At 44.3% G+C, this 27,382-nt stretch overlaps 1 protein-coding gene across 7 annotated transcripts in view; it reads right to left on the minus strand.

Annotated features, from left to right (window-relative positions):
• The window catches only part of LOC110537471 (autism susceptibility gene 2 protein), a 489,908-nt gene that overhangs the window by 246,790 nt on the left and 215,736 nt on the right, over positions 1-27,382 (minus strand). For all 7 annotated transcript variants that reach the window (XM_021623538.2, XM_021623539.2, XM_021623533.2 and 4 more), the window contains one exon: positions 18,662-18,763. In XM_021623538.2, the coding sequence (XP_021479213.1) occupies positions 18,662-18,763 (102 nt within the window). The remainder of the gene's footprint in view (positions 1-18,661; positions 18,764-27,382) is intronic.

Here is a 27,382-nt window from a genome sequence, read left to right on the forward strand (position 1 = left end):
ATATCGACCGTAATCAAATGGGGTGGTGTGACAAGTAGGATGAAAGCCTTTATGTGTGTGTGTGCGCTTCCGTGTGTGGGAGCAGTACATCTCCCTGCTGACAGGACAGGGCTGGATGAAATCATAAAGAATAAAATATAAATAACTTACAGTACCATGAAGTCGTGCACATTTGAAAGAGATAAGCCAATGCTCATTCAGTAGATTGTTTGTTAAAATAACGGTCACTAGTATCTACTTTAAAATAATCTACATAATATTCTTTGGTTGTGTACAAGATGGATTTTTTGAAGTGCAACCAAATGTTGAGTTCTTAGCAGATTAACATCGGAGCTTGTGTAGCTTAAAGAGTAGCTAAAATACTTGTGTACTTCCAACACAAGTATGACAGAACATTTACACACTGTAATGCATCTAATGTGTATAATTTGCTTAAGGAGTGACTGTCCCTATAAACCAAATAATCCCTTTGAAAACGGCCTATGTGGCATCGATATGAGTCAGAAACATTTATTCTAGTGTCAATATTGACTACAAAGTATAAATTGGATCATTTTGGTCATATAGTCATCAGTCTTGTCCAAAACTGAGTTTGGAATCAGTCTGTTTCTTAACAAGTAAATTAAGGTTGGGTTTGTATTACAATTCATGCCCCCTTTTGCTAAGCTCCACGCGCAAATCGCTCTCTGCCCATTTCGCTTCTCTTCATTGACATGGGGCTTTGTTGTTTCATCGGCCCCCAACACGTTCAAATGAATCACAACATTTTGAGACTGAAAAGCGGTATATTGATTGACCATGCCTCCGGCTCTCTATAGGAGATGTTGTCCCACTGTAACTATTAAAACCTACCCTAACCAAAAACCGTGGATAGATGGCAGCATTTGCGCAAAACTGAAAGTGCGAACGTCAGTATAGAGACAAAGTGGAGTCGCAATTCAACGGCTCAGACACAAGACGTATGTGACAGGATCTACAGACAATCACGGACTACAAAGGGAAAACAAGCCATGTCGAAGACACTGATGTCTTGCTTCCGGACAAGCTAAACACCTTCTTCGCCCACTTTTAGGACAACAAAGTGCCCCGACGCGGCCTGCTACCAAAGACTGGGCTCTCCTTCTCCATGGCTGACATAAAGTAAGACATAAAGGCATTTCAGCGTGTTAACCCTCGCAAGGCTGCTGGCCCAGACGGCATCCCAAGCTGCGTCCTCAGAGCAAGCACAGACCATCTGGCTCGAGTGTTTACGAACATAATCAATCTCTCCCTATCCCATTCTGCTGTCCCCACATGCTTCAAGATTGCCACCATTGTTGCTGTACCCAAGAAAGCAAAGGTTTCTGAACTAAATTACTATCGCCCCGTAGCACTCAATTCAGTCATCATGAAGTGCTTTGAGAGACTAGTCAAGGATCATATCACCTCTACCTGACACCCTAGACCCACTTGAATTTGCTTACCGCTCCAATAGATCCACAGACAATGTAATCGCCATCGCACTGCACACTGCCCTATCCCATCTGGACAAGAGGAACAACCTGTTCAGTGACTATAGCTCAGCATTCAACACCATAGTACCCTCCAAGCTCATCACTAAGCTTGAGGACCTGGGTCTGAACCCCGCCCTGTGCAACTGGGTCTAGGAAAATAACCTTTCACTCAACGTCAACAAGATAAAGGGGCTGATCGTGGACTTCAGGAAACAGCAGAGAGAGCACCCCCCTATCCACATCGACGGGACCACAGTGGAGAAGGTGGAACGCTTCAAGTTCCTCGGCATACACATCACTGACAAACTTAAATGGTCCACCCACGCAGATAGTGTGGTGAAGAAAGCGCAACAGCTCCTCTTCAACCTCAGGAGGCTGAAGAAATTTGGCTTGGCACCTAAAACCCTCACAAACCTTTACAGATGCACAATTGAGAGCATCCTGTCGGGCTGTATCCCTGCCTGGTACGGCAACTGCACCGCCCGCAAAAGCAGTGCTCTCCAGAGGGTGGTACGGTCTGTCCAACGCATTACAGGGGGCAAACTACCTGCCCTCCAGAACACCTACAGCACCCGATGTCACAGGAAGGACATAAAGATCATCAAGGACAACAACCACCCGAGCCACTGCACCTGTCAGTACAGGTGCATCAAAGCTGGGACGAGAGACTGAAAAACAACTTCTATCTCAAGGCCATCACTGTTAAATAGCCATCACTAGCACATTAGAGGCTGCTGTCCTATATACATAGACTTGACATCACTGGCCACTTTAATAATGGAACACTAGTCACTTTAGTAATGTTTATTTAGTAATGTTTATTGTTTATTGTTAATGTTATTCATCTCATTTGTATATACTGTATTCTATTCTATTGTACTGTATCTTAGTCTATGCCGCACTGACATTGCTTGAAAAATATTTATATACTCTTAATTCCATTCCTTTACTTAGATTTGTGTGTATTGTTGTGAAATTGTTAGATATTACTTGTTAGACATTACTGCACTGTTGGAGCTAGAAACACAAGCATTTCGCTACACCCGCAATAACATCTGCTAAGCACGTGTATGTGACCAATACAATTTGATTTGATTTTACTGTGTGTAATGTGAAATTTGAAAAGTTGTATAAAAACATACCCGGCTAGATAGAAGAGTAAACTCATTCCCCAGCCAAGCAGTTACAGTGAGTAGTCATTTTGGTTGTGAAGTGCATTAGCAAGAAGCTTTGTCCTTTCTTTTGAAAACAAAATGCAATTTACCCCTTGGTTGTCTATTATACCACCCTGTCACAGACCCTCCCAGTCAACACCACCTCATAAGATTGCCTGCTGCAGTTCAAGAGATGTCCAGTTAGCAGCTGAACATGCAGCATAGTTAAGATCAGCGAGGCGGCCCTTATCAGTACCATGCAGACATGCCCTCACTGAGATCATTCCTATGGAAGGAACAGTCATCCACATGTTGGCAAGTATTCGGCCAGCAACCTTCTAACTGCCTTTGCTAATAGAAAAGTGACTGTGTTTTTGTTCACAGATGCATCTATGGAGCCAGCACTTGGAGACTTGCAAGATGATAGGATGGAATCCTGACCTGGTGATTACTAATAATACAGTACAGCAGAAATGTCCAGTATTTGCAACACCATTTTCATTCCATACGTCACTGATGAACTCTGCCTCAACTCTGCCTATTTCTACAGATGGAGAGGACTGTAGATGCTTTTGCCAGACACCAGCCTCGGTCGTTTGATTGGAAGACCCTCAGTGGTAGGTTTTATCTGACATGTTCAAACTTCAACATAGTACCTGTTTTTGTGTCAGATATGACCTATCCTAACTGTAATTGGTAATAGTACAGTGACACGTGTGTATGTGTTCACAAAAACATGTATGGAGCCAGCACGTGGAGACTTGCAAGATGATGTGATGAAGTCCATAGTGACAGACGAGCTTGATACTGATGTCTATGAATGGAGAGAGACCTGGCACTCGGCATTAAACTACACTGCTCAAAAAAATAAAGGGAACACTTAAACAACACAATGTAACTCCACGTCAATCACACTTCTGTGAAATCAAACTGTCCACTTAGGAAGCAACACTGATTGACAATAAATTGCACATGCTGTTGTGCAAATGGAATAGACAACAGGTGGAAATTATAGGCAATTAGCAAGACACCCCCAATAAAGGAGTGGTTCTGCAGGTGGGGACCACAGACCACTTCTCAGTTCCTATGCTTCCTGGCTGATGTTTTGGTCACTTTTGAATGCTGGCGGTGCTTTCACTTTAGTGGTAGCATGAGACGGAGTCTACAACCCACACAAGTGGCTCAGGTAGTGCAGCTCATCCAGGATGGCACATCAATGCGAGCTGTGGCAAGAAGGTTTGCTGTATCTGTCAGCGTAGTGTCCAGAGCATGGAGGCGCTACCAGGAGACAGGCCAGTACATCAGGAGACGTGGAGGAGGCCGTAGGAGGGCAACAACCCAGCAGCAGGACCGCTACCTCCGCCTTTGTGCAAGGAGGAGCAGGAGGAGCACTGCCAGAGCCCTGAAAAATGACCTCCAGCAGGCCACAAATGTGCATGTGTCTGCTCAAACGGTCAGAAACAGACTCCATGAGGGTGGTATGAGGGCCCGACGTCCACAGGTGGGGGTTGTGCTTACAGCCCAACACCGTGCAGGACGTTTTTCATTTGCCAGAGAACACCAAGATTGGCAAATTCGCCACTTGCGCCCTGTGTTCTTCACAGATGAAAGCAGGTTCACACTGAGCACATGTGACAGACGTGACAGTCTGGAGATGTCGTGGAGAATGTTCTGCTGCCTGCAATTATCCTCCAGCACGACCGGTTTGGTGGGTCAGTCATGGTGTGGGGTAGCATTTCCATGTGCTCGCCAGAGGTAGCCTGACTGCCATTAGGTACTGAGATGAGATCCTCAGACCCCCTGTGAGACCATATGCTGGTGCGGTTGGCCCTGGGTTCCTCCTAATGCAAGACAATGTTAGACCTCATGTGGCTAGAGTGTGTCAGCAGTTCCTGCAAGAGGAAGGCATTGATGCTATGGACTGGCCTGCCCGTTCCCCAGACCTGAATCCAATTGAGCACATCTGAGACATTATGTCTCGCTCCATCCACCAACGCCACGTTGCACCACAGACTGTCCAGGAGTTGGCGGATGCTTTAGTCCAGGTCTGGGAGGAGATCCCTCAGGAGACCATCCGCCACCTCATCAGGAGCATGCCCAGGCGTTGTAGGGAGGTCATACAGGCACGTGGAGGCCACACACACTACTGAGCCTCCTTTTGACTTGTTTTAAGGACATTACATCAAAGTTGGATCAGTCTGTAGTGTGGTTTTCCACTTTAATTTTGAGTGTGACTCCAAATCCAGACCTCCATGGGTTGATAAATTTGATTTGCATCGATCATTTTTGTGTGATTTTGTTGTCAGCACATTGAACTATGTAAAGAAAAAAGTATTTAATAAGAATATTTCATTCATTCAGATCTAGGATGTGTTATTTTAGTGTTCCCTTTATTTTTTTGAGCAGTGTATTTTAAGGAACGGCTTTGCAAGCATTTGGCAACATAACCTATGATGATGATACTTTCGAAGCAGATGACAGGTTCAAAAGAGCTTGAAACAAAGAAGAGGTTTGTGACATATCCTTTCCTGAGGCGAGTCAACCTCCAAAGGCCAGAAGCATGACAGCAGAGAAATAGTTCTCCACTGATCTGTAATCTGGCACCCCAGGAAAAACAAGTTTCAAAAATGTCCACCAGTGCTAAAAATGACAGTAAGGTGATTTGTAATGGATTCTTGAAATCTAACAATTCTAAGAAAAGCGCATAATGGGCTGTATCTGAGATTCTCATTTCAACGTATCACAGAGAAGATTTCCATCCAAAATACGGAGCACCCAACCTCACAAATAGTATCCAAAACTACAGGAAGAAAGAAACATCTCCTAAAACTGAAACCACACACTGTCTTTAGCTAATGGAGAAGCTTCAGCTGGTTGCTATGTAACAATGCATGATGATTAGGCTTAAGGAAACATATAAACATGACTGCATATGAAACTGAATCTCTGAGAGAGATGGGAAATAAACAAAGACGGTGGGAGGGCTGGGGATAGCGAGGCCGCAGCTAGCACTCGAGTGTCATAAAGACGACATCACAGCGGCCATCCTGCAGATTCCTGGGGTCTGACTAGATTGCAGATGGAAAAGTGAGCCTTAAAACCACATCCCCAACAACGGGAGAAAATAAATAATTTTTCATAACTGTTTCTATTTACTGGAAGCCTTATATATCTCCCACGGGAGCAGAAACAAATGAAAATGTTATTTCTCTTCTCAAGAACTCCTACCTTGCTTTTTCACTGCTGGCAATTTCATTCTGCCTCCAAATGTGACTTAAGCCTGTGACTTGAGGGAAATAATGTTCGGAGAACTATAATTGCAGGGGCTTGTCTTCTTATATATTTATTTATTTGGTTTATTTGGTTTTTGGGCGGTTGCTTTGTGGTTTAAGGGAAATTGCGCTGGCTTCTGAAATAGAAGTGATGTGACATTCAAAGCCTCACAGTAATCCAGTCAGACTCGCAGGCCCTGAATAAGACAGAACATGCCCTCCTCCCATCCAAAGAAAAACACTGGCCTAATGCACATGGACAGCCTTGTAAAGTGGAGCCTGTCAAAACGGAAACTCAAAACACATAATAGTAGCTATATGTTCACAGATCGTATGCCCAAAAATTGCTCTCCAACATTCTTTGTGTAATACTATGGACAAGAAATGTATTTTTCCACGCCTAGACCATCTCTTTCTTACCCTCCTTCTCCCCTCTGTTCTACACCTCTGTTCACTTCATACACTGCACGCACAGGGATACAATAGTGTGCAGCAACAGTATAAAGCCAGATGAAAGCTAAACAACCCAGAGACCATGTCATTTCCTTTGGGGTCTGGTAAGGATAAAGGCAGCCCCACCAGCCCCTGTTCTAGCCAGTGTACAGTAATCCACAGAGTCTCAGTGCTGCTAGCTGGGGGAGCCAGACAGGGCTACTCCCATATCCCTAGGAGGAGGCAGGGAGGCATTGATTATACAACAGGCTCAGCATGTCCAGCCCCCAGCTTTCATCCATACATTTCAACAACAGTGGGCTGAAGGATACTTCTGGACTCCTGGCGAGGCCCAACACACTGTTTAAGGATTTCTGTCAGCTAACTGCATGTTCCCTGGAACGGGGCCTTTAAATCCTAAACCCCTAAAGCTGAAAGAAAAATAAACTAGGGTAACCGTGGCTTGTTTTTTCCTCATATTGTTTGTATATTTGCCAATCGTTTAATACTGTAAAGTAAATAGCCTTTGTGTGACGGCCCCTCCCTGCTCTGTCTACTGGGTTCTGCTGTCCTTACTTCCTGCAGAAGAGTGGTGGGCGGAGCTGGGAGGCTCCTCAGTGCTGATGGGGCACACCTGTGAAGGCTCAGCTGGGCATAAAGCCACTGTTTTCCCAATTCAGCAAGAGATTCCTCTTTCCATGCATACCTTTGGTTGTTTTGTTGTAATTTTGGCAGTTGACACCTAATTTACTGACCTTCATGCCTCAACTGATTATTGTTGTTTACTCAGTGGTTGGTTCCCATTGTTTGTTACAATCTTGAGGCAGGTTGTAACACGGTTTACTATATTGACATTATTCGTTAATATTTTGTACATCAACATTGACCAGGTTAACGGATGTCAATAAAAGGTTCAGCCCCCAGTCTGGGCCACATATGTTCTTCTGTCTCAGATGAGAAATCTATCATGCAGCAGAGCGTAGGCTACACACTACGTGATGGACTGCTATAGGGGAAACCCAGCACGATTCCATGCATGAGAGGAGATGTTTATTAGACTGCTGCGTTTGGCCCAGAGACACAGGAGAGAGGGGAGACAGAGGGGTCATGAACCAGCAGGCCTTCCTGTGGACTCCCCATATGCTACACATTCATTCATACTGTAGAGCCCCCCCATGCCCAACAGCCAAACTATCACCCCCTTTATCCTGGGAATCCAACGCCCCCCACACACACACACTCTTCAGCTGGGTTTTCCTTAATTCATTGAAGGAGTCATATGGTGAGAGCATTAGAGGGGTCGGGAGGGGAGAATGTCAGATTTGCCCTAAAGACATACAGCGTAAAAAAGGTGAGGAAAAGAGAATGATGCCTGAGATATTTACAGTGCTCTGACGAGGTGGGGAGTGGTGGAAAGGAAAGGAAGTGGGGGTCATGATGATTTGTTAGCCCAGGAGAGGTAAGCTTTACCCAGCCGTGATACCCAATCATGTTTATGAGGGGGAGCCGGTGCTGTGCTGGGCTCCTGGTGAGCTGGATTGTGTTTTCTCTGGCTCCCAGTCTTGGCCTACAGTAAGTGCACCCCCACCAAGATATTGTGATTGAAGGACACGGCTCGAGCTAGGCTTCTCCCCAGGGGGTTATAGAGACAAAGATACAGAGGGGTCCGGAATTATTGGATCCCTTCATGAGCAAATTTATTTTTTTTACAATTATATTATTTTATACTGATACAATTGCTCAGAGAATGAGATTGTTTAACACGTAATTTAAAAAAATAGCAAAAAGACAGGGGCCAAAATGATTGGATCCCCTGTTTTGAATACTCCAGTACCCTCCCCTTGAGGATAAATGTTTTCTAAACATTTTTATGAAGTTGGAGAACACACTGGGAGGGATCTTAGACCATTCCTCAATACAGAATCATTCAAAATCCTTGATATTATTCGTCTGCGCTTATGGACTGCCCTCTTCATTTCAATCCACAGGTTTTCAATGGGGTTCAAGTCCAAAGACTGCAAAATGCAAAATGTTGATTTTGTGGTCAATTACAAGTTCTTAGTTGATTTCGTTGCTTGGGGTTATTGTCTTGCTGGAAGATCCAATTGCGGCCAAGTTTCAGCCTCCTGGCAGAGCCAACCAGGTTTTTGGCCAACATGTTCTGGTACTTGGTATAGTACAAACGATCCACCACCATATTTTACTGTACGGGTTAAGGTATTTTCTGCATATGCATTGTTCTCTATTTTCATGTCATCTGATTTTTCTGTATTACTTGTTAAACAAAATGTTATTCTCTGAACAATTGTATTAGTATAAAATAAAAAATATATTTTTTTTGGAGTATACAATATAGCTCAGTATTTGTATTATTTATTTGATAGTATTTTTTGCTAATCTTTATAAAGGGATCCAATAATTCAGGATCCTACTGTATATGTGATGTGGTCTGTATGTGTACGTGAGTGAAGAGTGTGTGTATGTGTGTTTATTTGTTTGTGTTTCCGAGAGAGAAAGGAAGTATGTTGGTCGATGCCGTGTTTCCTATTGCTAAAGAATGCATCTTCTTTCCCCCCCTTTTTTCTCGCTCACACAGCCGAGTTCCCACATTGCTCTCATTGCTATGGCAACCAGTGCTCTCTCCTTGGACTACCTCTGCATGCATCCAATCAGAGTGAGACCTTTGTGAAGAGAGAATCTTCTGGGCTTCAGTTATTCAACTTACCCCACTGGAATAGCCTCCACACTGAGAACAAAGGGTGCTTCCTATAGGGCTCTGGTCAAAGGTAGTGCACTGCATAGGGAATGGGATCATTTAGGACACAACCAAAGGGAAAAGGCTCTGCCGCCAGAGCACGACATGACACCAAATATTGGGGGTATGTGGGTTGGATTACAGGGGGTTTCAGGGGCTACGAATGCAATATGTAGCCAATGAGCTGAGGGACACGAATGGAAAAGCAAAACAGGACGGTGATGCTGGCTGCTCCTGGTCCATGCCCAATTTCTGTGGAAATGATGTGGAATGGGATTTGTTATTGGAAGCCTCTGAGCCGGAATACTTGGCAAGTGTAGCGGAGGCTCTGGCAGCGGTGAATGCTTGATAAGTCAGAATGGATTCAGGCTGAGCCTATTTATGTCATTCCTGAAAACATATGGATAGGATTCAGACGCTCAATAAATTCAACCTTCAACAATGACATTCCACACCGCCACTGCGACCATTAATCTTCTAGGAGAATGCATCTCTTCTCATAGTTGCTGACTGCACTAGTGGAGTACACAAGTCAGCTTGAACCAGTATGTTTATCAAATTGTATTCAAATAGCCCTAATTTTCTATTCTAAGAACATGACAAACGGCATTAAATTAGATATACTGTAATAACATCACGTATTGTAACAACATTCCATATACTGTAATAACATCACGTATTGTAACAACATTCCATATACTGTAATAACATCACGTATTGTAACAACATTCCATATACTGTAATAACATCACGTATTGTAACAACATTCCATATACTGTAATAACATCACGTATTGTAACAACATTCCATATACTGTAATAACATCACGTATTGTAACAACATTCCATATACTGTAATAACATCACGTATTGTAACAACATTCCATATACTGTAATAACATCACGTATTGTAACAACATTCCATATACTGTAATAACATCACGTATTGTAACAACATTCCATATACTGTAATAACATCACGTATTGTAACAACATTCCATATACTGTAATAACATCACGTATTGTAACAACATTCCATATACTGTAATAACATCACGTATTGTAACAACATTCCATATACTGTAATAACATCACGTATTGTAACAACATTCCATATACTGTAATAACATCACGTATTGTAACAACATTCCATATACTGTAATAACATCACGTATTGTAACAACATTCCATATACTGTAATAACATCACGTATTGTAACAACATTCCATATACTGTAATAACATCACGTATTGTAACAACATTCCATTGACGACACATGGGGTGTTTTGTCTTAAATAGGACGACCACTGATGCCTTTTTAAGGAAGAGGGCCTGAGCTACAGTAAATAATTAGCAGAGATGAAATGCGGTGCAGCAGGCAGTCGGGCAGGCAGCTATGCTACCACCTGAGGACTGCACTGAGGTCACTGCACACTGTCACATTATCATGCTTTTCTGCCACTAATTATATTTCTGAAGATTACATTCACCCGGGCGCCTGTAAAAAACTTGTGAGCGGAGGCAGTGTCCCCCCCAGCGCCTGTGGAGCTGTGTGTGTGTGTGTGTGTGTGTGTGTGTGTGTGTGTGTGCGTGCGTGTGAGAGAGAGAGAGAGAGAGAGTGAACTGTAGAGCAGTACCAGAGGGCCTATCTCTGAAACCCTGACGGACAGTTGGCTGTCGGGGGATGACAGTGGGACAGAGGCGCGCCATAATTCTGCCCGACTACCGTGTCACAAAATGTCACAATCTGTTCCTAACATCCGGACTACAGGGCTCAAATGACAAGCCTGAGCAGAGGAGAAGAGAGACGGGGTGTGCGCCACTGGAGCAGACGGGGGATGAGAGAGACGGAAAGAAGGCGAGAGGGGGGAGAGGGCTTGATCTGAAAAGCTAAAGGTAGAAATAAACCACACCTCTTCCTCAAAACAGTCTATTCATCAGCCCGCTTTAAAGACAAGAGTTAGATGATGTTCACAGGCATAATGAATCACAGGGAGAGATAGAAACAGTTGTACTGCATATGTTTAGAAGCTCATCATTTCTGAGGAATATTGGGTAAACAAACAGTATCTTCCAGGCTTTTTCATGAATAAATATGATGTTCCTGTATATCTCTAAAAATGAGTCATTGTGATGAAAATCGGGTGTGTGTTGAAACTGATTTGTAATGTTTTACATAAGTTCCTTCAATCTGATGACACATTGTTGTGAAATGATATTGTGTTTGTGGAAGAGTACCATGATCAGAGCATGTGGTATTTGGCGCATGTGACAAACAAAGTTGGATTTGATGTGCACGTTCCTCTGGGATAACTTACAAGTCATTATAGGACCCCATTGGCCTAATTATGATCGTGGGCTGTTGTTCCTGGCCATGCCCAGGCAATGTGACATCAGGGGGAGCTGGGGGGGGGGGGGGGGGGGGGGGGGTGGCAGGTTTATCGAGTGTGTGTCCGCCCTGCAGGAAGCCATGTTTCAGCCCGTCCTGACTGGCGCATGATTTACAGAGCTGCTGTAAAGCCATAACGCAATAATAAAGGCTTGGTTTGTGAGGGCGCGCTAGTGATGCGTGGGTTGACTCATAACCTGCAGTCCCCGCGGTTATATCCTTGCTATGGGTGGGTTTAGGATTATGAAATATTGTGTGCATGAAGGGCGGGTGAGTGGCGGGCGGGTTGAATAAAGAGAAAACAATCCATTTAAAATCCATGAATGTATAATTATTGTGCAATTCAAATCTATAGACTACATTGTGGTTTTTCTTGTATTATTTTTATCTGGCAAAAGAGCCTAGCCTAAGTTTTAGGGCCCAACTGTACGCTCACCAAATACACACTTATACACTTTTGGAAACTTAGGCAGAAAAACTCAGATGAAAACTTTCTAGGTAGATAGTGTGGTCTACAGCTTATCATGAGATACTCTACCTCAGGCGAGTAAAACCTTGAGACTTCCTTAGTCCGCCGCCCCTTGTCTTACCAGACGCCACTGTTCTATCCTGCCGGTACAGCGTATAACCAGCATATGTTGATAATGTTGTTTTTCAGCCACAACTCCCGTGAAGCATTAGATATTACAGTTTTGAGTGTCCCATTGGTAGTTTAATCTTCCGCATAGGTCATAGATTTTCCAAAGACTGCACGTTTGCTAGCAGAATGGAAGGCAGTAGGGGTTTATTACATCGCCTACAAATTCTCAGAAGGCAGCCCGCCCTCCGGCCCCTTTTTCTCCACCTTCTCATCACGCAAATGACGGGGATCTGGGCCTGTTCCCGGGAAAGCAGTATGTCATTCACGTTGGGCTCGTTGGACTTGTTAAAGGAAAAAAAGGATTCTGCCAGTTTGTGGTGAGTAATCGCAGTTCTGATGTCCAGAAGTTATTTTCGGTCTTAAGAGACGGCAGCAGCAACATTATATACAAAATAAGGCAAAGAAACTTACAAAGGCAAAGAAACTTACAAAAACACAATTGTTAGGAACATGTAAAACATCAGCCTTCTTCTCCAGCGCCATCCTGTTGGAGGCACGACTTTTTGTCGTATTAAAATTCTACTAATGTCTCCAGTCATATAAAGTGTAGTAGAATAGCATGTTTATAAAAGTCCCATTTTTTCCAGTGCAAAGAAAGGTATCTGAAATAGCCTATAGCTTAGTAGTAGGTTATCTTGCATAAGTCTGCAAATGCGATGTTGCATGGAATGCTATATTATCAAGGTGCATTTTTATGGTGAAAATTTGCTTCCCTAAACTTCAAACTCACGAGCCGCCTATTGCAACAATTAATGACAGAAGAGAAGCTGCATGCATCTAATTAGACAAGTTAGATGCATACCCCCATCTCTGACTGTACAGTGCATTTTCTATACAATATATGCAGGTTAGGGTCGGGTGCAGGCCTACAATTCTCAGTTTATTACATATAGTCTGGCGGTTACGGATGGATTTATAAGCAATTGGGGGCGGGTGCAGGTGAACAAACAGCTGACTCGCCCATCACTAGCGTGCGCGCGCGTGTGTGTGTTCCTACTATACTCACACTGACAAAGAACCCATATCTGACTGAGTCGGAGTCACGAGGAGCATGATACTATGATAATGAACTAATTATAGGTATAACATTCAGACTTCCATATCTAAATGCTTATCTCTAATAAGGAACATTTTAAATTAGAGAGACAGAGAGAGATCGAGATCGAGGGAGAGAGCGAGTGAAAGAGCGATAGAGAGAAAACGAGAGAAAGCGAGAGAGAGAGAGAGAGAGAGAGGATTAAAAAAATTATCTCTGGAACTGGATAATTGCTGCAAGCAATTACAACTTCCATGTTGGAGCAAATTGGCCGGCATATTTCAACTTGTAGGGGGACTGTGACCTCATTTACAGTGGTGTGTCAAGGAATAATCAGAATATGTACTGAGGAGGTGTGATGGACACAATATCACACAGAACTGCTATAACCAGATGACATAACCAGGTCAATGGAAAGGATAGATCCCCTTTAGACAGAGCCAGGCACACAGAACTGTTATGACCAGGTGACACAACCAGGTCAATGGAAAGGCTAGAACCCCTTTAGACAGAGCTAGGCACACAGAACTGCTATGACCAGGTGACACAACCAGGTCAATGGAAAGGCTAGATCCCCTTTAGACAGAGCCAGGCACACAGAACTGCTATGACCAGGTGACACAACCAGGTCAATGGAAAGGCTAGATCCCCTTTAGACAGAGCCAGGCACACATAAATAAATATTGCTAGGCCGTAGGGTACGAAAAGTACCGCGAGGTTGAATAACAAAATACCAGCAAAAATGGTGTGGTTTTTTCATATGTTCGAGCAAATTAAAAAATCACAGTGATCATTAAAACCAACAACTTTATTATATGACATTAATCGCTTTCGAAAGCGGTAATTTGAGAGTTGGTATAATTTTGCCACATGAGAGAAGGAATTCCAAATATACTGTAATGTATTCATCAAAAGCCACTAATAACTAGGTTCAGGTTTAACAGCCTGGAGGGAGACTTTTCTTCTTGCTCCATTTCAGCAGAAAGTACTCAGAGTGCTCTGGATATGAGAGGTTAGACGTATCACTTCCAGATGTTTCAGTACAAAGCGCCGTTCAAAGACCACACCGCAGGAAAATAACTTCTCATGTGAGGCGAGCCGGAGCAGACATGGATGAATTTCACAGGAACCCACAGTTTTCACATTTTCATTTGGGTTGGGAACCCTCCATGTCCTAGAATGACTGTCCTGAGTAACACTACAAGCATGGATCAGGCTAGAGCCAAATGACTTCCGTACAACCTATGGGACTATCAGGTGGGCCCAGGGAGAGAATAGTAGGTCATATAAATTGTAAAAACACCTAACTGTCTCATCCCTGTCTCTTGCCACTGCTTATGCCGTCAATATGAGTATCAGCCCGAAAGTTTCTAAAGCCCAGCACCAGTATTTCTATGGCCACAAGGCTGCTAATGAGAGTTTAGCATACACTACAATACTAACAGTACACAAATGTCTGTGCAGATGCTCTAAAGAATTGACCTGTCAACAGAAAAAAACAACTGGACAGATAAGGGGGAATGGTGAATTAGCGGATCATATTTGGATATTTCTAAATCTATTTATTTCCGGTCCCCATCTTTTAGGGTGAATTCATTAGTATCCCCTGCTCCTCATGGTTCTCATCAGCCTGTCTGCCTGCCTCGAAGGGCGCTGACTGGCGGGATTCGACTCCAAACGCTCTCTGGCCTCTCCATCTCTTTCTCCCTCCCCTTCCCCCTTTCTCTCGCCCATCTCTCATCAAGGGCCTAGGGTAGTAACAAAAAAAGAGTAACGTACTGTTTACTTGCATTCCAAGCCCCGTAATTGCCAATTTATTTGATAGGCAGCCGGGTAATGATGGCATTTCACCCCTGCCGCAGAGACTAAACACGACTGATTCAACCCAGCCTCCACGCCCACCCCAATCCAGCAGACTCCCTCTGCCCAGGACTCCTGCCACCCAGGCTGGGGATGGCGGCTGGGGAAGAGGGGGGAGGCAGGGGTGGTGGTGGGGTGGGAGGCATGTATGCCTGCTGCAAACGCAACGACGATCAAACGCTCGCAAAAGGGGATTGGAGGCTTCAGAGCAAATAGCATAGCCAGCCAATTTAGCTGGGATTTGGGGTTAAGGCTAAACACAACGGGGCTGATGTGTGATTTGTAAGTCCTAATGAGCTGCATAGGACAGTGAGGAGAGATAGAGGAGAGAGAGATGGGGAGAAAGAGAGAGAGAGATGGGGAGAGAGAAAGAGAGAGAGAAAGAGAGAGAGAGAGATAGGGAGAGAGATAGAGATAGAGGACAGAGAGAGATGGTGAGAGAAGGAGAAGAGAGAAAGAGAGGGACAGCGATAGAAAGAGAGCGATAGAGAGAGAGAGAGAGATGGCGAGAGATATGAAGAGGGAGAGAGATGGAGAGAAAGAGAGACAGAGAGAGAGAGGAGAGCGAGAGAGGAGATGGGGGCCAGGCTGACCTCCCCTGCCCTCTCTGTTCCTCCCAGGCAGGTCCAGGGCAGCACAGGAGGCTGATCCGTTTCATCAGTGTAGAGTCAGATGGCGAGGGGGGAGCATGCAGGCCTTTAGCAAACATCATTAGCAAACTGTTGGTATCTAACGAAAGACCAGGGTTACTCATAGCCCAGCCTCACACTGCTCCATGGGTCTAATAACTCACTTTGATGCACTGTGTGTGTGTGTGTGTGTGTGTGTGTGTGTGTGTGTGTGTGTGTGTGGTGTGTGTACGGCCTTGGATCTATCTCAAGGTATATAAGACCGGCCTTGTATCACATTCATCACACATGCCGAGTGTGAGCCATTAAATCAGACAAATTTTCAGGTTTATCAATATGGCTTCCACAGGGTCTCACCCCCCTCTTCTCTCTCACCCTCCTTTTCTCACCCCGTCCCCTCTCCTCCCTTCCTTCCCTTGCCCTCTCTCGCCTCCTGCGATGTGTGAAGTGGGTTTTTACAGTGTGACCAGACAGGACCTGTTCAGAGACCCGTGGGGACCTGAGAAGGGTTCTCTTATTATGTGACATTCTCTAAGTGGCACGTCAGGCTAAAACACTGTACTCAGCTTTCAGCAACTCCCTTCAGAAAAACAGAGAGGAGCGGCCTCAGCATCAGGCCCTCTGGCCGTCCATGCCAGACAGACAGACCGTGTGGAGGATTGGCTTTAGTCAACCCTCCCTCCAGGGCACACATATTGGATAAAGGCTGGCTTGGTGAAAGATAATGTGGAGGAGAAAAACATCTTAAGAACCCCATGAAATAGACCGTATGGACGGGTTAGAGAAATGTTCAAACACAAGTTAGATAATGTCGGGAGATGCAAGATGTGCTACCGAATTCATAGGCATGTGAGTTGAATGAGAGGGAAATGATGTGATCCTCAACTACTGGGCAATTAGGGTGTGCCATAATTTCACATAATTGTTGAAAATAGTGATGATATTTCATCAGTGGCATAATCGAAGCCAAAGCACATATCACCTGGATGACATGTGATCTGAACGGGAGAGTTAATGGGGCAATCTGCAGTTGCATCATCCATTTCAAAAAAATGAAAGACATGTAACGATTGATTTTTGAAGAATATAACTTATAAATGCCTCGTGAGCTTAGTTCAACTGTCATACGCCACCAGAACCCAAAATACAGTATAAGCTTGTTTTACTCCAATGTTTGAAAACAAAGTAAATATAAACAAACTGTTTAGCCTCAAAACATGATACAACTATAATTTGTATATCAGCTATGGTCAGTCCTTGCATCCATAGCTCTGTCTATGAATTTGAGAGTGGATACATTTCTCCAGCTCCATCCCTCAGCTTTTTACCGAAACAGAGGCGGGGATTACTTAGTTATTGTTTCAATTAAGGATTGGCCCTTTAAGGGTTGGATGGGAGTTAAGAGCTGGGCCCTGAGCAATGAGGCCAACTAGGATGCCTATGGACAAGAAACCAATGCTTCTCTCACGTTCCCTTCCTGGAGTAATGATATATTTAACATAGACGACATGGCGAGTCACATATTAAGTACATCGAATCGTGTTCTGTAACCTATTATTCCAGACAACTGATATGTTGCCCTGTAATTGAAGCCAACAGGCTATCACATGTTCGTCTTCTCCTCTGTCTCTGAATGACAGCACTGTCTAAGTATTCTCCTCCGCACCCATGTCACGCAGCGTAGCCTAATGGATGACAAATTGAAGACTTCATTTTTCATGGCACCCACAGCTGTTGCATTTCAGTTGTTCAAAGTTGTAAAACTGTCTCTCCACAGCTCCATTTCTTCATCGTTGTTTGTCTTGACTCTCGCTCTCTCTTTCTCTGGTACAGTAGCATGAGGTGTGAGGTATCATTTTCAGGTATCATTTACATTTCTGATGTCGACATCAAATGACATATTTCATTTCATGCCTGGCCAAGCATCCTGTAGTGTAGCTACACGGCAGAACCAGTTTTGCTACACTCATTCTCTCCGGTTATTGTCAATGACTGGCTTCACCAAGTGACAGTTTTAATTACGGGCCTTATCCGATAGCAGCACCTCTGTAGATTCACCATTAGAATCAAAGTAAAGGGGCTGAGGCCTGTCAGATAGCGTAGCAGGACTTTACAGAGCCTCCATAGCCCCAGTCTGCTCTGCTTACATCTCCAAGCAGGCCATGTCTAAGGCCAACAAAGAGAGGGATCTCTCACCTTGTGTGTCAGGCCATCAATGTAAATAAGAATTTGATCTCAATTGACTTACCTGGTTCAATAAACGTTGAAGAAATACATGAAACGCTACCCCTTGTCTTAGCTTCTGAAGAACTGGGACTGAGGAACAAACCACTGGGTAAATAGGATGTCCTTGTTGTAACAGTAGCACACCTCTGGGTGTGTACACTTACAACACTGACTGTAACTGTACAAACAACTCTGTCCACCAGAAGGAGCCTTGAGGTATGCCAACGACAACCATAACCGACTGGAGAAGTGGTTCATATTAAGGGCTAATGCAAATTAGATGACATTTTTATCAGTCCACGGTATCAGCAGCACTTACCTGTTGGCTGCGATATGCAGCACACCATGGCTCTTATTCAGATTCTTCTTGAGTTTGAGGAAGTCAAACTTACCTTGTCAAACTTCATGTAGTCCTCACAAGATACATAAATCATCCCGACGATCACCGATTGTGTATAAGTCTCTGTTTCGTGCATCGATACACCAGATGCTACGGTATATTTGTGTTTAAAGTGAGTATAGGACATAGTATGTATCTAATAATAAAGGTTGTGCAGTTAGAACAGTTAGAAAACCAGTCTAATCTGCTAGAACTTCTCTCAGAAGGATATTCTGGAGCTGCAGTTGGGTCATTAAGTAGTAAAGATTTAGAGATTCATTACTGGGATTGCTGGAGGGTGTCATGATAAATCACTAGTCTAATGTAGTGTGCAGACATGCAGCTTGTGCTGTCATGTCCTGTTTGCTGTTTGTTTGTTGGTTTGTCTGTTACTTACGTCACTCAGCCTGTCTCTGGAGCTGCTTCCCACAGAAGGCTTGGACCGTCCACTCAGGCTCTCACTGTCGCTGTCCTTACAGTTGTTCTGTCCCGGCTTCATCTGAAAAACAACAAACACACACAGACACACGTTAACATGCTGAAGACGTTGGGACAGGGCTTTGGTGCTAAGCTTTACATTCAGTATTTGAATTATTTATTTTCTACAGTATTTTTTGCTCATCTTTATCAAGGGTGCCAATCATTTGGCCTGTAGATTATAGTGGCGGAGGAGACTGACAAGAAAATCCCTCTCCCACAGACAGAAGCACATTTTGTCATGAATATGTGTGAGCTGGCAGCGAGCACTGTTCTGTATGTGTAAATCTGTCATGTTTTTATATGCCTCTTGAGCCAGCAGCTGTCACTCCAGCCTGCCAATGACAGACAAGACAGCCAGCATCTGATCTCACAATGTGAAATCCCCATCAACCTTTCTGAGAAGAGAAGAACAGAAACAAAAGCTTCAAACATCTTCAAAAGCCGTCTTCCCTTCCTTTCAAACAGACAGGCAGCCCCATGCGGAGACTACAGAAGCTCAGTTTCAGACTCATAGAGAGACAGAAAATAAAAAGCAAGTGAGCAAAGAGGAGGAGGATGTGCGATCCAAGAACATCTGAGCCTTCCAGAAGTCCTCCTGAGGAGAACAATGTAGGGCTCATGGGGGCCGAGGGGCAGTTGTGGTCCAAGTCTGCATTTCATGTCCTCTGAAGCTTCCTCACAATACTCCTTCCTTCCAGACCCAGCAGACGAGATCGGCCTGCCATGCCAAGCCTTCATTTCAAATCACATACCAGAGCATTAAATAGGTGCAATGCCACCTAACAGAAAAAGCAGAGTATGGCTCGACAGACAGCACATAGAGGGATTGTATTATCTAAGAGGGGCTGTACTCTCACTCTCTCTTTCTGACTGAACTATACAGGTAGCATTTGTTTTTAATTGAACCTTTATTTAACTAGGAAAGTCAGTTAAGAACAAATTCTTATTTACAATGACGGCCTACCCTGGCGACGCTGGGACAATTGTGCACTGCCCTACGGGACTCCCAATCATGGCCGGATGTGATACAGCCTGGATTCGAACCAGGGACTATAGTGACGCCTCTTGCAATGAAATGAGGTGCCTTAGACCACTGCGTCACTCGGGAGCCCAAAGTCCGTAACTGGTACCAGGATTTATTGAAAGGGCACAGGGTAGAGGGGGACGCCTTAAGAGCCTTTGAATTAAACGTATAATTAAAATGAAAACATTCCCTTTTCTGTAACCATTAGCAGTATGAAAGGAATTCTTTCCGAGGGAGAATACTGTGGTGGGCGAAAGGCTGTGAGCCAGGCTGAGTGCTGAGAGTGATAAGAGAGAGCTGGAGAACTGGGAGATGCCTGATGGGCCTGAGGAGGAGAGCGGGGAAGAGAACTAGGCCACACAAGACAGCCTGGCTGGAGGGAACACAAGCACGTGGAGATAAACACACACACACACACACACACACACACACACACACACACACACACACAGAGAGAGAGAGAGAGAGCTCCATACACAGAGGCTCTGGCATGTGTGATAGCACTAATTACCTCCAACACACTTTTCCTCCACAAAGAGACTGAGCCTTTTCCTTACCCTTTTTTTGTAAAAGGCCAATTCCTCTGATGGGAGTTTGAACATTTGCAGAGCAGAGGGGGAAGTATATCCCGGGCATGCACACACAGTAATAGAGCCCTGAAGAAAGGGCATGGGAAGAAGGGAGGGACGGCACTGTGCACCGTTTATGCCCCAGTCTACAGGTCGTTCATCAAAACATGTTGACCTATAATATTCATTAAGCAAGCAGGGTCCCTGCTGGCAGCACTGTGCATCTCTCTTACGCACACACACAAAATGGGGACACACGCGCATGCGTGCACACACACACACCAATGTACAGGTAACTGCCAAAATAATGGAAACAATGACGGATAGAAAGTATATTGAAAGCATGTGCTTCCACACAGGTTTGGTTCCTGAGTTAATTAACCAATTAACATCCCATCATGCTGGCTATGCCCCCATAGCCCCCTCCTGTCTCAGCCTCCAGTATTTATGCTGCAGTAGTTTATGTGTCGGGGGGCTAGGGTCAGTTTGTTATATCTGGAGTACTTCTCCTGTCCTATTCGGTGTCCTGTGTGAATCTAAGTGTGCGTTCTCTAATTCTCTCCTTCTCTCTTTCTCTCTCTCGGAGGACCTGAGCCCTAGGACCATGCCCCAGGACTACCTGACATGATGACTCCTTGCTGTCCCCAGTCCACCTGGCTGTGCTGCTGCTCCAGTTTCAACTGTTCTGCCTTATTATTATTCGACCATGCTGATCATTTATGAACATTTGAACATCTTGGCCATGTTCTGTTATAATCTCCACCCGGCACAGCCAGAAGAGGACTGGCCATCCCACATATGCTCTCTCTAATTCTCTCTTTCTTTCTCTCTCTCGGAGGACCTGAGCCCTAGGACCATGCCCCAGGAATACCTGACATGATGACTCCTTGCTGTCCCCAGTCCACCTGACTGTGCTGCTGCTCCAGTTTCAACTATTCTGCCTTATTATTATTTGACCATGCTGGTCATTTATGAACATTTGAACATCTTGACCATGTTTTGTTATAATCTCCACCCGGCACAGCCAGAAGAGGACTGGCCACCCCACATAGCCTGGTTCCTCTCTAGGTTTCTTCCTAGGTTTTGGCCTTTCTAGGGAGTTTTTCCTAGCCACCGTGCTTCTTCACCTGCATTGCTTGCTGTTTGGGGTTTTAGGCTGGGTTTCTGTACAGCACTTTGAGATATCAGCTGATGTACGAAGGGCTATATAAAAAAAAAATAAAAAAAAATTTGATTGATAGCATGACAATGCCCCCATTCACAGGGTACGAGGGGTCACTGAATGGTTTGATGAGCCTGAAAACGATGTGAACCATATGTCAAGGCCGTCTCAGTCAACTCAGTTGAACACTTATGGGAGTTTTCCAGTAGCATCAACAAAACACCAAATTATGGAATTTCTTGTGGAAGAATGAATGGTGTCGCATCCCTCCAATAGAGCTCCAGACACATGTAGAATCTATGCCAAGGTGCATTGAAGCTGTTCTGGCTCGTGGTGGTCCAACGCCCTACAAAGACACTTTATGTTGTTTCCTTTATTTCTACATATTCTAACCACAGACCAATAAAAGTACTTCCACCCCCACCCATGTCTTACTTGTGTAATTGATTGAACAGCCATCTGCAGCACATGGAATGAAAGGGAATGATTGAATAGCTTTAAGGGCTTGTCTGCATTACCTTATCTCTTACAATGAAGTCCGACACATTGGACAGTAATTGTGTCCCAGTCTGTTTGAGTAAAATAGATTTAGATTAATCTAACAGTTCAAGTATCATCAAAATGACTGATGTCTATATGTGGAACAAACCGATTGCATTAGTACTGTACACTCCCCGGTCTCCATCGATCAGTAGAAAATCTACTCTGTCCGTGAACTATTCAGTAAATTTACCTCAGAGAATAGAGTGAAGAACATCTCTAATAAAGCCAACGCAGTAAACCCAGATCATCTTTCAGGGGTATTACATGGCCAGACAGGAACCTAGCTATTACACAGTGATTTGCAAAATGTCTCCCTTGGTTTGTTGTTCCCTTTAATTTCTCTTAAAGCTTCCTTAAATTACTTCAGAGAATGACGTGTTCTTTCAGAGGGGCAGATTCCTGGCGTAATGTACTCATCTCTTAACAGCGTGATTAATAGATGTGCTAAACCAAGGGAGGATATGCTCGTGGTCACAATAAATCAGCCCCATCAAAAAGCTGAGCTGAGATTTAATGACCTCCCAGTACAGATAAATCTGAGAGATGAACCAGTCTCTCTGTGTGTGTAGAGTAGAGACTAACAGTCCCTTCAGTTGGCATGTCATCCCAGTAGCAGTAGCAGCAAGCAGTGGCTCATCAGCATGGTCATGGTCCTCTCATTACTCTGGCATGTCATTTCACATTTCATCACTTCACTGCCTTTTTACTTGTTTCAGTTTCTTCTCCCTTGGTGCACATGGCATGGCCGCTTTTCACAATATCTAGTGCAGAGATGATGGGTGTAGTCAGAGAGGGTGTGTGGAGGTTTTGTGTGTGTGTGTGTGTGTATTTCCCTTTGTCCATGTGTGTGTGCATGTACGTGTAGCGTGTGTGTGTACACTACGTGCACATGCCTGTTCTGTGATTCTGTGCTCATGTAATAACAACATAAACACATGAATAAAGAGGCAAGCTGAAACATACAGACGTATTCGTTTAATGACCTTATCCACATTGGGTAAAAATGTGCCCTACAGAAAGATAACTAGCAAACAGACGGTTTTAATATTCCAGAGGCTAATTTCACAACAAATAAAAACACAGCAATACATTAGCATCTAATGAAACATTTAAACTACTAGTATGTGCATCTGCCATTGATTTCAACACATTGAGGTCTTGTCTTCCCTCAATCTGTTCCGTGTTAGGGGGGAACCCCCACCTTCCCCTCTGCCTGAATTTATTGAAGTATAGAATTAAAACAACTGTTTTCAATCAGCAGTCAGTGTGATTCTTCAGCAGAGAACAGCCTAAATAAAACCTCCACACTATCATCGTTTTAATCAAGCTGATATATCTCCCCATGTGATACAGTAATAAAATGAGTCATATTCCCCCAAATCTAAACTACATAGGGTAGTAAACTCTAAACTACATTAAAACTCCATTCTGTAGTTTTAATGTATTTGTACTCACCCTGAACTAAATAGCCATACTAACGCCAAAAGGTAACACTTATAGAGTACTGCATCACGAAAGGAGATGGGAGCCACTTACAAAGCAGATAACCTTGCTTATAGAAGAAGCCTGAATCAATAAAAGGCTAACTTAAACTGAATGCTTTTATTTCTGTATTTCTGGTAATGGCAGCAGAGTGGAGAAAGTGCTATTCATCTATTCAAACCTGACCTGGACAATACACCAGCGCTTTTCTACTTAAGAATTTTCAGGGGAAGAAATACCTCCCTTTAAAGGGATACTTTGGAATAGTTCGGGATTTTGGAAACGAGGCCCATTATCTACTTCCCCAGAGTCAGATTAACTCATTGTTATGTCTCTGCATGCAGTTTGAAGGAAGTTGCTAACTAGCACTAGAGCAATTGTTAACCTGGAACATGCGTTCCAGTCATTGCGCTAACGCTAGTTAGCATTAGCTCACGAAACTACCTCTAACTTCCTTAATACTGGACGCAGAGACATAAAAATGGTATCCACATCTGACTCTGGGGAAGTAGAAATCCCTTTAAGAGGCCTTTTGCACATTAGAAGGGAGGTAGGAAAACAGCCTTTGAAGATTTTTACAGGATTATTGTTAACACGTGTAGTCAATTATTTCCTCTGCCCACTTAGCGAAAAGTGCGTTGCCAGTGCTGCTGAGGAATTTTACAAGCCTACTGACCTATTCCCAAGGGCTCCTCTAGCAACTGAATGTAATCAAACACAAAAAGTGAGCCCTGCTTAACGTGTTAAACCACACAGGCCATTTTTAACAGAGCAATACACAACCCACCCCCTAGCCATCAACCTCCATCCTCCCTCCCAAAAAGTGCGAAAGCTGGGCTCGGCTTTCTATGCTAGCCTCCGTGGGATTCCATTGCTATCAGCTCCTGTTTTCCCTGAGTTATGCACAACAGCAGCTGCGGAACTCGGCGGTAATAAAACCTGGAACAATTTAAGGGCTTTTATTGTTGTTCTATATATATCCATCAGTGTCTCTGTTACACAACACAACCATACCATATATACACACAACACAACCATATATATTTTCACTCATAATGTCCAATTGACATATTTGTGATTATTGCCATATTTTGGCCAATACTTCTGTACTGGCTATGACAATGTTTCCTAGATGTCATTATAGCTAGCGACTCGGCAGAACAGAAACAGTAGTTTTCCTCCGTGTCTATCGTTTCCGCAGGGTGCTGTGCGATCGCCATGGAAATGCTCCATTTCACTCTTATACCTCTCAGCCGTTATCATGCTCAAGTGGTTGCCACGACCTCTGGCGACCTTGTCAGACATGATTTTTGTGGTGGCAGGAGGCCTAATGCACCCTGAGGACGGGCTTAGGCCACAGAGCAGGATCACAGTCTCTCTGTGGTGGAATGTGATTCTTCACAGCAATGGAGCCTCTGAGGACTAGAGGGGCTAACCACAGCACCCTGAAGGCATGAGCATTCTGAGAGGAAGATAGAGGAAGAGTTGGGGTGTGGGAAAACTTGCTTAAAAGTGCTGTCTTGATGTCATCAGTCATACTAAGGGCCATTTACTCAACCACAGAGCTGGGGGTGGGGTAGGGGGGTGGTGGAGGTATGGTAGGCTTGAGGCTGCATTTATATACAGACATAAATCTGGGATCTATGACGACATTACATACAAATCAATATGCTTTTAACATCCATCCGCTCTGCAGTTGCATCGCAATCACCTTTTTCCCTCTTCGTACAAATGGCCATATAATGCTGTAGCCTGCTGCATTGAGTTATGGGGACAATTCCCAGATTTAATAATGAACTGAGTGGTGCAAGGTGGTGGAAGGATGGAAGGAGGGAGGGGTGGTAGGAGGAGAATAAGATCAGCAGGAGACCTCAACTCTCTCAGACCATATCAGAACACCTTGTTATAGGACACCATGTGGCAGTAAAATACACCCCCCCCCCCTTCCCACATTAAACATATCCAGCTCCCCTTCCCTCCATGGCTACAGTAGCATCCCCCTAGGCTCTAAGGGAGGAAGGACAGAGAGAGGAGATAGAAAATGAGCGAATGAGAGGGGGGAGGGAGGCGAGACAGAAGTAGAGAGAGGAGTGTGGGACGACATAAGAGAGAGGAAAGAGAGAGACAGAGAGCGAGTTGAGAGAGACTCGAGAAGCCTTCCCAGAGCACAGCAGCTGCACAGAGAGAGAAGGCCGAGACCTTCAGCTGCTCAACCGAGCGCTTATCACCACATAACTATTCATCAAAGAAATTTGTGTGCAATTAATTACATTATTCCCGAGCCCCCCCATCCATGCCACCGGGTCGTTACTTCAATATCAGCTTTCAGCTAGCCATCTCACTAAGCCACAGCCTCAGTGCCAAGTCACAGCTAGGTCTCAGAGCTGCCCGGCCAGCCTAAGTGAAGAGTGCTGCTAGGAGGAAAAAAAGAAAAAGGCCTCCTCTCCTCTCCTATCGGCTTGCAGGAGGCTATCATTTCTCTTTCTTATTGCCATTTATTTCCCCCTAGGAATTCACTGCCAGTATATTGGCAGGCCTTCCAGTAGATGGAGGCAATGAAATTTAGCGCGGACACTTAACACCGGTTCAAGCCTTGTGCACGGCTCATGTGTGGCGGTAATATGATAAACAAACGCTTCCAGTTTGGAGAAAGAGGACTTTTTAATGTTACAGAAATAGAGCACTGAGCGCCGGAACTGCATGGAGCTGTGGCTGCAGTTAAGAAGATGGAAAATGCACAACCGGAGCCCTTCAGAGGTGGGGAAGAAGATATACAAATCATTTTTTAGCTAAATGTCAGAGTGAGTGTGCTGTCGCCTGGCTCCTGCTATTAAGGAGAGAGGATCTAAATGGGTGATCGCAGTACCATTATAGGACCCTAAGGCATGGCTAGCTCCCAGCCTGGATGTTATGCAGCAAATAAGACAAGTAAAACGGTATAAAGGGATATTCATTTAAAACGATTCCATTCAAACCTTTAAGAGGAAAGTTCACACAATAAACATGCAATTTGTGTCCATTAACAGGAAATGTCCAGCTGGTTGAGAGAATGCCAAGAGTGTGCAAAGCTTTCATTAAGGCAAAAGGTGACTACTTTGAATAATCTAAAATAAAACATATATTTGGATTTGTTTAACACTTTTTTGGTTACTAAATAATTCCAAATGTTATTATTTCACAGTTTTGATGTCTTCACTGTTATTATACAATGTAGAAAATAGACAAACGAAGAAAAACCTTTAGGTGAGTCAAAACGTTTGACTGGTGCTGTACATGTAGCCTACATGACTAGTACTACAGACCAGATATGAACTAAAGTCACACTGCAATCAATAACAGGTCTATAAATACACAACACGTTGCTGTGGGTAAGTAACAGCGTGTCCAATGCTGCCAGTCAGTCACACCCTTTGGCTTCAGGGCACAGCAGTGAGAGTGGTGTGATTAGGTCCTGGCAGGCTGACACTTGTCCCTCATTGACCTGTGACCCCTGGTACAGCGAGCCAGGAGGGCTGTTAATGACAGCAGAGATGAGCTGAGATAATCTGATCTCCAATCAGCAGGTGGACGTGACCTCTGTGACCTCTATGAAACAGGACGCCGGCCTATCAGCGTACAGGTCAGAAGCCCTGGCCTGTTTTGGTTGGCCGCGGTTCAAACGAACTAAAAAGCAGAGCGTCTCACCTTACCCGTGTTTGGCTCGCCTGAGCTGCAGGCTGGGGGATTAGAGAGACTATAAAATCTGCTTAGACAATATAAGGTTCCCCTTTGGCTGGCCGACAGGGTGCCTGTCCAAGGTCGCTGCTATCACTAATCCCCTGTTATCAACATCTTCATTTAGCCGCCTTCCTGAAATCC

This window comes from Oncorhynchus mykiss, chromosome 12, assembly GCF_013265735.2.
Source record: "Oncorhynchus mykiss isolate Arlee chromosome 12, USDA_OmykA_1.1, whole genome shotgun sequence".
NCBI lineage: Eukaryota > Metazoa > Chordata > Actinopteri > Salmoniformes > Salmonidae > Oncorhynchus > Oncorhynchus mykiss.